The sequence below is a fragment of the Pezoporus occidentalis genome, unplaced genomic scaffold (assembly GCF_034315485.1).
Source record: "Pezoporus occidentalis ecotype Australia unplaced genomic scaffold, CSIRO_AGI_Poc_V1 ctg2153, whole genome shotgun sequence".
NCBI classification, from domain to species: Eukaryota; Metazoa; Chordata; class Aves; order Psittaciformes; family Psittacidae; genus Pezoporus; species Pezoporus occidentalis.
This window is the reverse complement of record NW_026914022.1, coordinates 1-12,335: the sequence shown is the minus strand read 5'-3', so window position 1 is coordinate 12,335 and position 12,335 is coordinate 1. Positions and strand designations below refer to the sequence as shown.

Sequence of the window (12,335 nt, the reverse complement as noted above, 5' to 3'; positions counted from 1 at the left end):
GGTGCTGCACCCACCGGTAAGGTACACACCTGTACTGCACCCACCTGTACTGCACCCAATGGTGCTGCACCCAGCGGTACTGCACCCACCTGTTCTGCACCCACCTGTACTGCACCCAATGGTGCTGCACCCAGCAGTACTGCACCCAGCGGTACTGCACCCACCGGTACTGCACCCACCGGTACTGCACCCACCTGTACTGCACCCAGCGGTGCTGCACCCACCTGTACTGCACCCACCGGTACTGCACCCAGCGGTGCTGCACCCACCGGTACTGCACCCACCGGTACTGCACCCACCGGTACTGCACCCAGCGGTGCTGCACCCACCGGTACTGCACCCACCGGTACTGCACCCAGCGGTGCTGCACCCACCGGTACTGCACCCACTGGTACTGCACTCACCTGTTCTGCACCCACCGGTACTGCACCCAGCGGTACTGCACCCAATGGTGCTGCACCCACCTGTTCTGCACCCTCCGGTACTGCACCCACCGGTACTGCACCCACCTGTACTGCACCCACCTGTACTGCACCCAGCGGTGCTGCACCCAGCGGCGCTGCACCCACCGGTACTGCACCCAGTGGTGCTGCACCCACCTGTACTGCACCCACCTGTACTGCACCCACTTGTTCTGCACCCACCGGTACTGCACCCACCTGTACTGCACCCACTGGTACTGCACTCACCTGTTCTGCACCCACCGGTACTGCACCCAGCGGTACTGCACCCAATGGTGCTGCACCCACCTGTTCTGCACCCTCCGGTACTGCACCCACCGGTACTGCACCCACCTGTACTGCACCCACCGGTACTGCACCCAGCGGTGCTGCACCCAGCGGCGCTGCACCCACCGGTACTGCACCCAGTGGTGCTGCACCCACCTGTACTGCACCCACCTGTACTGCACCCACTTGTTCTGCACCCACCGGTACTGCACCCACCTGTACTGCACCCCTGGTGCTTCACCCCCCGGGCACAGTCTGAACCCAGCCTCTGTGGGCACAGAGGGGCAAGGGAGGGGGGGCGGCAGTGGTGGGGGGGTACCCCAAGGGATGGAGGCACCTTCAGTGGGGGGGGGAGTACCCCAACGGATGGAGGCACCTTCAGTGGGGGGGGTACCCCAAGGGATGGAGGCACCTTCAGTGGGGGGGGGTACCCCAAGGGATGGAGGCACCTTCAGTGGTGGGGGTACCCCAAGGGATGGAGGCACCTTCAGTGGTGGGGGTACCCCAAGGGATGGAGGCACTAAGGTCTATGGAGCCACCTTAATGGGAATGGACACCCCAAGTGGTGGAGATACCCCAAGTTATGGGGACACCCCACATGATGGAGATACCCGAAATGATGGAGGTACCCCAAGTGATGGAGCCACCAACAAACATGATCCCCTTCCAAATGCTGCAGGCACCCCAACTGATGCCAACACCCCAAGTGATGGAGACACCCGAAATGATGGAGGCATCCCAAGTGATGGAGCCAGCAGTGTCCATGGAGCCACCTCAACCCATGGGAACACCCCAAGTGATGGAGATACCCCAAGGGATGGGGATACCCGAAATGATGGGATCACCAACATCCTTGGAGCCACCTCAGCCAATGAGAACGCCACAAGTGATGCCAACACCCCAAGTGATGGAGCCACCCCAAGGGATGGGGATACCCCAAGTGATGGAGCCACCCCAAGTGATGGGGATACCCCAAGGGATGGAGATACCCAAAGTGATGGAGCCACCAACATCCCTGGAGCCACCTCACCCAATGAGAACAGCCCAAGTGACTGGGATACCCCAAGTGATGGAGACACCCGAAGGGATGGGGATACCCCAAGTGATGGAGATACCCCTAGCGATGGAGCCACCCCAAGGGATGGAGATACCCCAAGTGATGGAGCCACCCCAAGTGATGGAGCCACCAACATCCTTGGACCCACCTCAGCCAATGAGAACACCCCAAGTGATGGGGATACCCCAAGCGATGGAGCCACCCCAAGGGATGGAGATACCCCAAGTGATGGAGCCACCCCAAGTGATGGGGATATGCCAAGTGATGGAGCCACCAACATCCCTGGAGCCACCTCAGCCAATGAAACCCCCCCAAGTGCTGGGGTTACCCCCATTGATGGCGATACCCCAAGTGCCAGCGCCACCTCCACCCGCACCCCGTCACCCCCATCACCGGGCCCCATTGACGACCTCCTGCCGCCGCTGGGGCAGCCGCTGCCCGCGGGTTGGGTGACCCTGGAAGGGGACTTCGTGCTGGTGCTCGCCATGGCCCAGTCCCACCTTGGCGCGGAGCTGGTGGCGGCCCCACAAGCCCGCCCCGACGACGGCCTCGTGCACGTGTGCTACGTGCGAGGCGGGGTGTCGAGGGCCTCGCTGCTGCGGGCGCTGCTCGCCATGGCCCGCGGAGGGGGGGGGTCCCCCTGCACCCTGGCCCGGGTCCCGGCCCGAGCCTTCCGTTTGGAGCCGTTGTCCCCCCGAGGGACGCTGACGGTGGACGGGGAGCGCGTGGAGTACGGGGCCGTGCAGGGGCAGGTGCACCGAGGGCTGGCCAGGCTGCTGACACCCCCCCCGCTGCAGTAATGGGGCAGGGAGGGGGGGGGATGGAGGGGGGGAAAGGGGCAGGGGATGGGGGGAACCCCATGGATGGGGGAGCCCAAGGGGATGGGGGGAACCCCATGGATGGGGGAGCCCAAGGGGAAGGGGGGAACCCCACGGATGGGGGAGCCCAAGGGACAGGGGATGGGGGGAACCCCATGGATGGGAGAACCCAAGGGACAGGGGGTGGGGGGAACCCCATGGATGGGAGAGCCCAGGGGACAGGGGATGGGGGGAACCCCATGGATGGGGGAGCCCAAGGGACATGAGAGGGGGTACCCCCAAGAATGGGAGAACCCAAAGTAAATGGGATGGGGGACCCATGGATGGGAGACCCCAAGGGACATGGCATGGGCGAAACTCCATGGATGGGGGAGCCCAAGGGACAGGGGATGGGGGGAACCCCATGGATGGGGGAGCCCAAGGGACAGGGGATGGGGGGAACCCCATGGATGGGGGGGAGCCCATGGATGGGAGAGCCCAAGGGACAGGGGATGGGGGGAACCCCATGGATGGGAGAGCCCAAGGGACAGGGGGGAACCCCATGGATGGGAGAACCCAAGGGACATGAGAGGGGGTACCCCCAAGAATGGGAGAACCCAAAGTAAATGGGATGGGGGACCCATGGATGGGAGAGCCCAAGGGACAGGGGATGGGGGGAACCCCATGGATGGGAGAACCCAAGGGACAGGGGGTGGGGGGAACCCCATGGATGGGAGAGCCCAGGGGACAGGGGATGGGGGGAACCCCATGGATGGGAGAGCCCAAGGGACATGAGAGGGGGTACCCCCAAGAATGAGAGAACCCAAAGGAAATGGGATGGGGAACCCATGGATGGGGAGCCCAAAGGGAAGGGGGGAACCCCATGGATGGGTCAGCCCAATAGACATGGGATGGGGGGAACCCCATCGATGGGAGAGCCCAAGGGACATGGGATGGGGGGAACCCCACGAATGGGAGAGCCCAAGGGATATGGGATAGGGGGAACCCCACGAATGGGAGAGCCCAAGGGATATAGGATAGGGGGAACCCCACAAATGCGAGAGCCCAAAGTAAATGGGAAGGGGGAACCCCATGGATCAGACAGCCCAAGGGATATGAGAGGGGGGACCCCCATGGATGAGACAGCCCAAATGGTCAGCCCCCCCCCCCCCCCCCAATTGGATACCCCCAAGAGGTCTGGGCTGGGGGAGGACAACCCAGAGGGTTGGGGGGGCTTAAAGGGACCCCACAATGGGGAGGCCCAAAGGACCCGGTTATTGCCCCCCCCCCCCCCCCCCAATGTGCTATGCAATAAAGTGTAACTGTGGAGCGAGCTCAGTGCTTGGGGGGGGGGGATGGGGGCATGACCCGGTTTGACCCCCCCATCACATTCCCCCCCCATCCTAATGGTTCAGTCGAGGGTCACAGGTTTATTCTATACAAAAGCCCCCCCTCCCCCCCATCGCCCCTCATCGCGACCCCCAAATCCCACGTGCGGGGGGGGGGTGGGGGAGGGGCAGTAAAGTGGTCAAAGTGCAGGGGGGGAGGGGCTGGACCCCCCTCAATGGGTGTTGGGGGGAGGGGCTGGAGTCAAGGGGCCCTCCCCCCCAGTGACGTTACTGGCCTGCACTGGAAATGGGTCACTGGGGGGGAATGGGGTCCTATGGAGGGGGAGGGGGGTCTGTGGGGTGCAGGGGGGGGAGGGGCACCCAGCACTTGGGGCCCCCCCATTGTGCTTTGAACCAGCCATGGGGCTGGGGAATAAATATGGGGGGAGGCACCCCCCGAATGGGGGGGTTCCCTATGGGGGGGGGGGGGGATGTGGATGGACCCCTATGGGGGTGTCCAGGCCTGGTGTGGGGGGTGGGGAACAGTCCTGTTTTGGGGGTCCCCCACCATGGGGGGGGGGGGTCTGGCTGGATCCTGATGCCAGTTCTGGATCAGGGCTGGAAATGGGATCCAGGGATGGATCCCGGTGCCAGATCCCAGCCCCGTTTCCAGGCTGATCCCAATTCCTGGAGCTGGATCCCAGTGCCCGGCTCCGGCTGTTGGGATCCCTGTGGGGAATGGGATCTTGCCATGGGATTCCCTCCAAGAAGCATTCCATGCCCCCCCCCCCCCCCCCAATACCAGACCACCCCATTCCATACCGGATCACCCCATTCCATGCCAGATCATCACATCCCGCACCCCTACATCCTGCACCACCGCCCCATCACATTCCAGCCCTCCCCATCCCATGCACCTCATCCCATCCGGTCCCCCCCATCCCACACTGTTCCATAGCCCTCCATCCTGCACCCCCCCTCAATCCCATCCCAACTTCCCCACCCCATAACCCCCCATCATGTACCCTCCAATCCCATCCCGTCTCCCCCATCCCATCCCCTGCATCCCGCACCCCTCCATGCCATCCCCTATCCCCAGTGACATACCCCCCAATCCCACCCTTCTCTCCCCATCCCATCCACCCCCATTCCATCCCATTCCATCTTCTCCCAATCCCATCCTATCCTGCACCCCGCATCCCCTATGATGTACCCCCCCAACCACATCCTTCCCTCCCCATCCCATCCCCATCCCATCTGGTCCCCTGCATCCCGCACCCCTCCATGCTGTCCTACACCCTGCATCCCCCATGATGTATCCCCCCATCCCATCCTTCCCTCCCCTGCCATCCTGCTCTCTCCATCCCATTCTATTCCATCCTTCCCTTCCCATCCCATCCCATCCACTGCATCCTGCACCCTGCATCCCCCATGACTCACCCCCCCCCCAAATCCCATCCTTTTCTCCCCATCCCGAAACCGCCATCCCATGCTTCCCTCCACATCCCATCCCATTCCATCCTGTTCTTCCCATCCCACCCTATCCCATTCTATTGCATCCTACCCTTCCCATCCCATCCCATCCCATTCCATCCCTATCCCAACCCATCCCATCCGCCTCCCGCATCCCCCATGACGTACACCCCCAATCCCATCCTTCCCTCCTCATCCCATCCCACACCACCCATCCCATCCTTCCCTCCCCATCCCATCCCGCTCCTCCCATCCCATTCCACCCCATCCCCATCCCATTCTGTCCCCTGCATCCCGCACCCCGCATCCCCCATGATGTACCAATAACATCCTTCCCTCCCCATCCCATCCCGCTCCTCCCATCCCATTCCACCCCATCCCCATCCCATTCTGTCCCCTGCATCCTGCACCCTGCATCCCCCATGATGTACCAATAACATCCTTCCCTCCCCATCCCATCCCGATTGCATCCCCATCCCATCCCATTCCATCCCCATCCCAACCCATCCCATCTGCATCCCGCACGATGCATCGCCCATGATGTACCCCCTCCATCCTTTCCTTCCCTCCCCTCCCCATCCCATCCTTCCCCATCCCATCCTACTCTTCCCATCCCATTCCACCCCATCCCACCCTGTCCCCTGCATCCCACACCCCGTATCCCCCATGATGTACCAATAACATCCTTCCCTCCCCATCCCCATCCCATCCCCATCTTGTTCTATCCCATCCCCATCTCATCGTATCCGGTCCCATCCCCATCCCCACCTCATCCTATCCTATCCTATCCTATCCTATCCTATCCTATCCTATCCTATCCCATCCCCATCCTATCCCCATCCCCATCCCATTCTATCCCCATACCCACCCCATCCTCACCCCACCCCACCCCAACCCTTCCCATCCCCATCCCCACCCCACCCCATCCCCATCCCCATCCCCACCCCACCCCACCCCATCCCATCCCATCCCCATCCCCATCCCCACCCCACCCCACCCCACCCCATCCCCATTCCCATCCCCACCCCACCCCACCCCACCCCATCCCATCCCCATCCCCATCCCAATCCCATCCCCACCCCATCCCATCCCCATCCCCATCCCCACCCCATCCCATCCCTATCCCCATCCCCACCCCACCCCACCCCATCCCAATCCCATCCCATCCCCACCCCATCCCAATCCCATCCCATCCCCACCCCATCCCATCCCCATCCCCACCCCATCCCCATCCCATGCCCATCCCCATCCGCATCCCCACCCAATCCCCACCCCATCCCCATCCCCACCCCACCCCATCCCCATCCCATCCCATCCCCACCCCACCCCACCCCACCCCATCCCATCCCCATCCCCACCCCACCCCATCCCCATCCCATCCCCATCCCCACCCCATCCCCATCCCATCCCCATCCGCATCCCCACCCCACCCCACCCCATTACCAGCTCTCAGAGCGCCCCGTGCCGGGCCTCGTAGCGCGCCAGGAGCCCCCGGAATCGCGCCAGCTCCCTGCGGGCCGCGGCCACGTCCTGCCTCAGCGCCGCGTTCTCCCGCTCCAGAAAGGCCGCGCGCACCGAGATCTGGTTCTCCTTGAGCCGCCGCGCGTCCCGCGAGCGCTTCGCCGCCGCGTTATTGCGGCTGCGCCGGCTCCAGTACCGCTCGTCCTATGGGGGGGACAGGGGGGCCTCAACACAGCCCACAGGGTGCCCATGGGGTCCCATAGAGCTGTGTGTGTGTGCCCATGGGGTCCTATAGAGCTGTGTGTGTGCCCATGGGGTCCTATAGAGCTGTGTGTGTGCCCATGGGGTCCTATAGAGCTGTGTGTGTGTGCCCATGGGGTCCTATAGAGCTGTGTGTGTGTGCCCATGGGGTCCTATAGAGCTCTGTGTGTGTGCCCATGGGGTCCTATAGAGCTGTGTGTGTGCCCATGGGGCCCTATAGAGCTGTGTGTGCCCATGGAGTCCTATAGACCTCTGTGTGTGCCCATGGAGTCCTATAGACCTCTGTGTGTGCCCATGGGGTCCTACAGAGCTCTGTGTGTGTGACCATGGGGTCCTATAGAGCTGTGTGTGTGACCATGGGGTCCTATAGAGCTGTGTGTGTGTGCCCATGGGGTCCTATAGAGCTCTGTGTGTGTGCCCATGGGGTCCTATAGAGCTGTGTGTGTGCCTATGGGGTCCTATAGAGCTGTGTGTGTGTGTGCCCATGGGGTCCTATAGAGCTGTGTGTGTGACCATGGGGTCCTATAGAGCTGTGTGTGTGCCCACTGGGTCCTATAGAGCTCTGTGTGTGCCCATGGGGTCCTATAGAGCTCTGTGTGTGCCCATGGGGTCCCATAGAGCTGTGTGTGTGTGCCCATGGGGTCCTATAGAGCTGTGTGTGTGTGCCCATGGGGTCCTATAGAGCTGTGTGTGTGCCCATGGGGTCCTATAGAGCTGTGTGTGTGCCCATGGGGTCCTATAGAGCTCTGTGTGTGCCCACTGGGTCCTATAGAGCTCTGTGTGTGTGTGCCCATGGGGTCCTATAGAGCTGTGTGTGTGCCCATGGGGTCCTATAGAGCTGTGTGTGTGCCCATGGGGTCCTATAGAGCTGTGTGTGTGCCCATGGGGTCCTATAGAGCTGTGTGTGTGCCCATGGGGTCCTATAGAGCTCTGTGTGTGCCCACTGGGTCCTATAGAGCTCTGTGTGTGTGTGCCCATGGGGTCCTATAGAGCTGTGTGTGTGCCCTTTGAGTCCTATAGAGCTGTGTGTGTGCCCATGGGGTCCTATAGAGCTGTGTGTGTGCCCATGGGGTCCTATAGAGCTGTGTGTGTGCCCATGGGGTCCTATAGAGCTCTGTGTGTGCCCATGGGGTCCTATAGAGCTCTGTGTGTGTGTGCCCATGGTGTCCTATAGAGCTGTGTGTGTGCCCACGGGATCCTATAGAGCTGTGTGTGTGCCCATGGGGTCCCATAGAGCTGTGTGTGTGCCCATGGGGTCCTATAGAGCTGTGTGTGTGCCCATGGGGTCCTATAGAGCTGTGTGTGTGCCCATGGGGTCCTATAGAGCTGTGTGTGTGTGCCCATGGGGTCCTATAGAGCTGTGTGTGTGCCCATGGGGTCCCATAGAGCTGTGTGTGCCCATGGGGTCCTATAGAGCTGTGTGTGTGCCCATGGGGTCCTATAGAGCTGTGTGTGTGTGCCCATGGGGTCCTATAGAGCTGTGTGTGTGCCCATGGGGTCCTACAGAGCTCTGTGTGTGTGCCCATGGGGTCCTATAGAGCTGTGTGTGTGCCCATGGGGTCCTATAGAGCTGTGTGTGTGCCCATGGGGTCCTACAGAGCTCTGTGTGTGTGCCCATGGGGTCCTATAGAGCTGTGTGTGTGTGTGCCCATGGGGTCCTATAGAGCTGTGTGTGCCCATGGGGTCCTATAGAGCTGTGTGTGTGCCCATGGGGTCCTATAGAGCTGTGTGTGTGTGCCCATGGGGTCCTATAGAGCTGTGTGTGTGCCCATGGGGTCCTATAGAGCTCTGTGTGTGCCCATGGGGTCCTATAGAGCTGTGTGTGTGCCCATGGGGTCCTATAGAGCTGTGTGTGTGTGCCAATGGGGTCCTATCGAGCTGTGTGTGTGTGCCCATGGGGTCCCATAGAGCTGTGTGTGCCCATGGGGTCCTATAGAGCTGTGTGTGTGCCCATGGGGTCCTATAGAGCTGTGTGTGTGTGTGTGCCCATGGGGTCCTATAGAGCTGTGTGTGTGCCCATGGGGTCCTATAGAGCTGTGTGTGTGTGCCCATGGGGTCCTATAGAGCTGTGTGTGTGCCCATGGGGTCCTATAGAGCTCTGTGTGTGCCCATGGGGTCCTATAGAGCTGTGTGTGTGCCCATGGGGTCCTATAGAGCTCTGTGTGTGTGCCCATGGGGTCCTATAGAGCTGTGTGTGTGCCCATGGGGTCCTATAGAGCTGTGTGTGTGTGCCCATGGGGTCCTATAGCTCTGTGTGTGTGCCCATGGGGTCCTATAGAGCTGTGTGTGTGCCCATGGGGTCCTATAGAGCTGTGTGTGTGCCCATGGGGTCCTATAGAGCTCTGTGTGTGCCCATGGGGTCCTATAGAGCTGTGTGTGTGCCCATGGGGTCCTATAGAGCTGTGTGTGTGCCCATGGGGTCCTATAGAGCTGTGTGTGTGCCCATGGGGTCCCATGGGTGTGTGTGCCCATAGAGCTGTGTGTGTGTGAGCTGTGTGTGTGCCCATGGGTGTGTGTGCCTATAGAGCTGTGTGTGTGCCCATGGGGTCCTATAGAGCTCTGTGTGTGTCCATGGGGTCCTATAGAGCTGTGTGTGTGCCCATGGGGTCCTATAGAGCTCTGTGTGTGCCCATGGGGTCCCATAGAGCTGTGTGTGTGCCCATGGGGTCCTATAGAGCTGTGTGTGTGCCCATGGGGTCCTATAGAGCTGTGTGTGTGCCCATGGGGTCCTATAGAGCTGTGTGTGTGCCCATGGGGTCCTATAGAGCTGTGTGTGTGTGCCCATGGGGTCCTATAGAGCTGTGTGTGTGCTCATTGTGTCCTATAGAGCTCTGTGTGTGCCCATGGGGTCCTATAGAGCTGTGTGTGTGCCCATGGGGTCCTATAGAGCTGTGTGTGTGTGCCCATGGGGTCCTATAGAGCTGTGTGTGTGTGCCCATGGGGTCCTATAGAGCTGTGTGTGTGCCCATGGGGTCCTATAGAGCTCTGTGTGTGTGTGCCCATGGGGTCCTATAGAGCTGTGTGTGTGCCCATGGGGTCCTATAGAGCTGTGTGTGTGCCCATGGGGTCCTATAGAGCTGTGTGTGTGCCCATGGGGTCCTACAGAGCTCTGTGTGTGCCCATGGGGTCCTATAGAGCTGTGTGTGTGCCCATGGGGTCCTATAGAGCTGTGTGTGTGCCCATGGGGTCCTATAGAGCTGTGTGTGTGTGCCCATGGGGTCCTATAGAGCTGTGTGTGTGCCCATGGGGTCCTATAGAGCTCAATGTATGCCCATTGGTTCTACACCCCCCCCCCAAGTACCACTGGGGTCCCCACCTGTACACTGGGTGCCCCCATCCCTTTGTTGCCCAATGGACACCTCAGACCCCCCCCCCACCCCCCGGGTCCCACTTCCCCATGGGGTCCCCTCCACTCCAGTGTGTCCCCTCCCCCCCCAATTTGGGATTCACCCCTCTAGGGGTGCCCCCCCCCCCTCCCCCGGGCACCTTCTGCTCCTCGGGCACGTGCACCTTCCGCGCCTTCCTGGCGATGGGCTGGGGCCGCAGCTCGTCCTGCGAGAACCGGAGCCGCCGTGGGTCGAAGGGGGGGCCCCCCCCAAGCGCCTCCCCCTCCAGTGGGGGGGCCCCCCCTCCCGGCACCGGGGGGGTGGGAGGGCACCGGGGAGGGGGGGGGGCGGCGGCTGCAAACGGAGGTGGGGGGAGGGGAGAGAGTGAGAACAGGGGCAATGGGAGGGGGTTTGTATCGCGATAGAGGATCCTTATCGGAACGGGAGGGAGTTTATATCACGATAGAGGGTTCTTATGCCAATGGGCGGGAGTTTATATCACGATAGAGTGGTCTTATACCAATGGGCGGGAGTTTATATCACGATAGAGTGGTCTTATACCAATGGGCGGGAGTTTATATCACGATAGAGGGTTCTTATACCAATGGGCAGGAGTTTATATCGTGATAGAGGGCTCTGATTGCAACGGGAGGGAGTTTATATCATGATAGAGGGCTCTGATTGCAACCGGAGGGAGTTTATATCACGATAGAGGGTTCGTATACCAATGGGAGGGAGTTTGTATTGTAATAGAGGGCTCTGATTGCAACGGGAGGGTGTTTATATCACGATAGAGGGGTCTTATGGCAATGGGAGTTTGTATCGCGATAGAGCGTCCCCATGGCAACAGGAAGGAGTTTACATTGTGATAGAGGGGCCTCATGGCAATAGGAGAGAGTTTATATCACGACAGAGGATCCTTATGGCAACGGGAGTTTATGTTGTGATAGAGGGTCCTTATGGCAATGGGAGTCTATATCATGATAGAGGGTCCTTATGGCAATGGGAGGGAGTTTACATTGCGATCAAGGGGCCTTACAGTGACAGGAGAGAGTTTGTATCACAATAGAGGGAGCTTACAGCAATGGGAGAGAGTATATCACGACAGAGGGTCCTTACGGCAACGGGAGGGGGTTTTTATCACTATAGAGGGTCTTCATGGCAATGTGAGGGGGATTATATCGTGATAGAGGGGCCTTATCGCAATGGGAGGGAGTTTATATTGCGACAGAGGGGGCTTATTGCAATGGGAGGGGGCTTATATCACGACAGAGGGTCCTTATGGCAACATGAGGGAGTTTATATCGCGATAGAAGGGCCTTAGCACAATGGGAGGGGGTTTATATCGTGACAGAGGGGTCTTATCGCAATGGGAGGGGGTTATATTGCTATGGAGGGTCTTTATGGCAACGCGAGGGAGTTTATATCGTAATAGAGGGGCCTTAGCGCAATGGGAGGGGGGTTATATCGTGATAGAGGAGCCGTAGTGCAATGGGAGGGGGTTTATATTGCGATAGAGGGGCCTTATCGCAATGGGGGCTGGACCCGGCTCCCTCCCTGCACTTCCCCCCCCCCCTTTCGCACCGGGGCTCGGGGGGAGCCCGTGCTCCCGCAGGAACTCGTCCAGATCCACGTATTCCAGCTCCGGGGCCCCGGGACCGCGCTCCCACGGGGGGGGCCCCCCGAAGGCACCGGGGGGGGCGTCCATCACCCTGGAACACGTGACCCGATCATGGGGGGGGGGGGGCACACACACACACATGGGACACGTGGGGAGGGGGGGCGGGGAAAGGGGGGCACACCCCGCACGTGCGGTGCTCACGTGGGGGCGCCCACGTGCGGCTTCACCTCGGGTGACCCCGGGGTGGATTCCCACGGTAGAGGGAGGGTGGGGGAAGCCCACG

At 60.9% G+C, this 12,335-nt stretch overlaps 1 protein-coding gene across 1 annotated transcript; it reads right to left on the bottom strand.

Annotated features, from left to right (window-relative positions):
* Positions 1-6,818: 6,818 nt before the first annotated feature.
* Positions 6,819-10,729, bottom strand: LOC134164301 (D site-binding protein-like; the record flags this gene model as incomplete). The annotated part of the gene is made up of 2 exons (XM_062619901.1): positions 6,819-7,048; positions 10,592-10,729. Coding segments are annotated over 2 exons (354 nt in total), but the record flags the coding sequence as incomplete, so codon positions are not given.
* Positions 10,730-12,335: the final 1,606 nt, after the last annotated feature.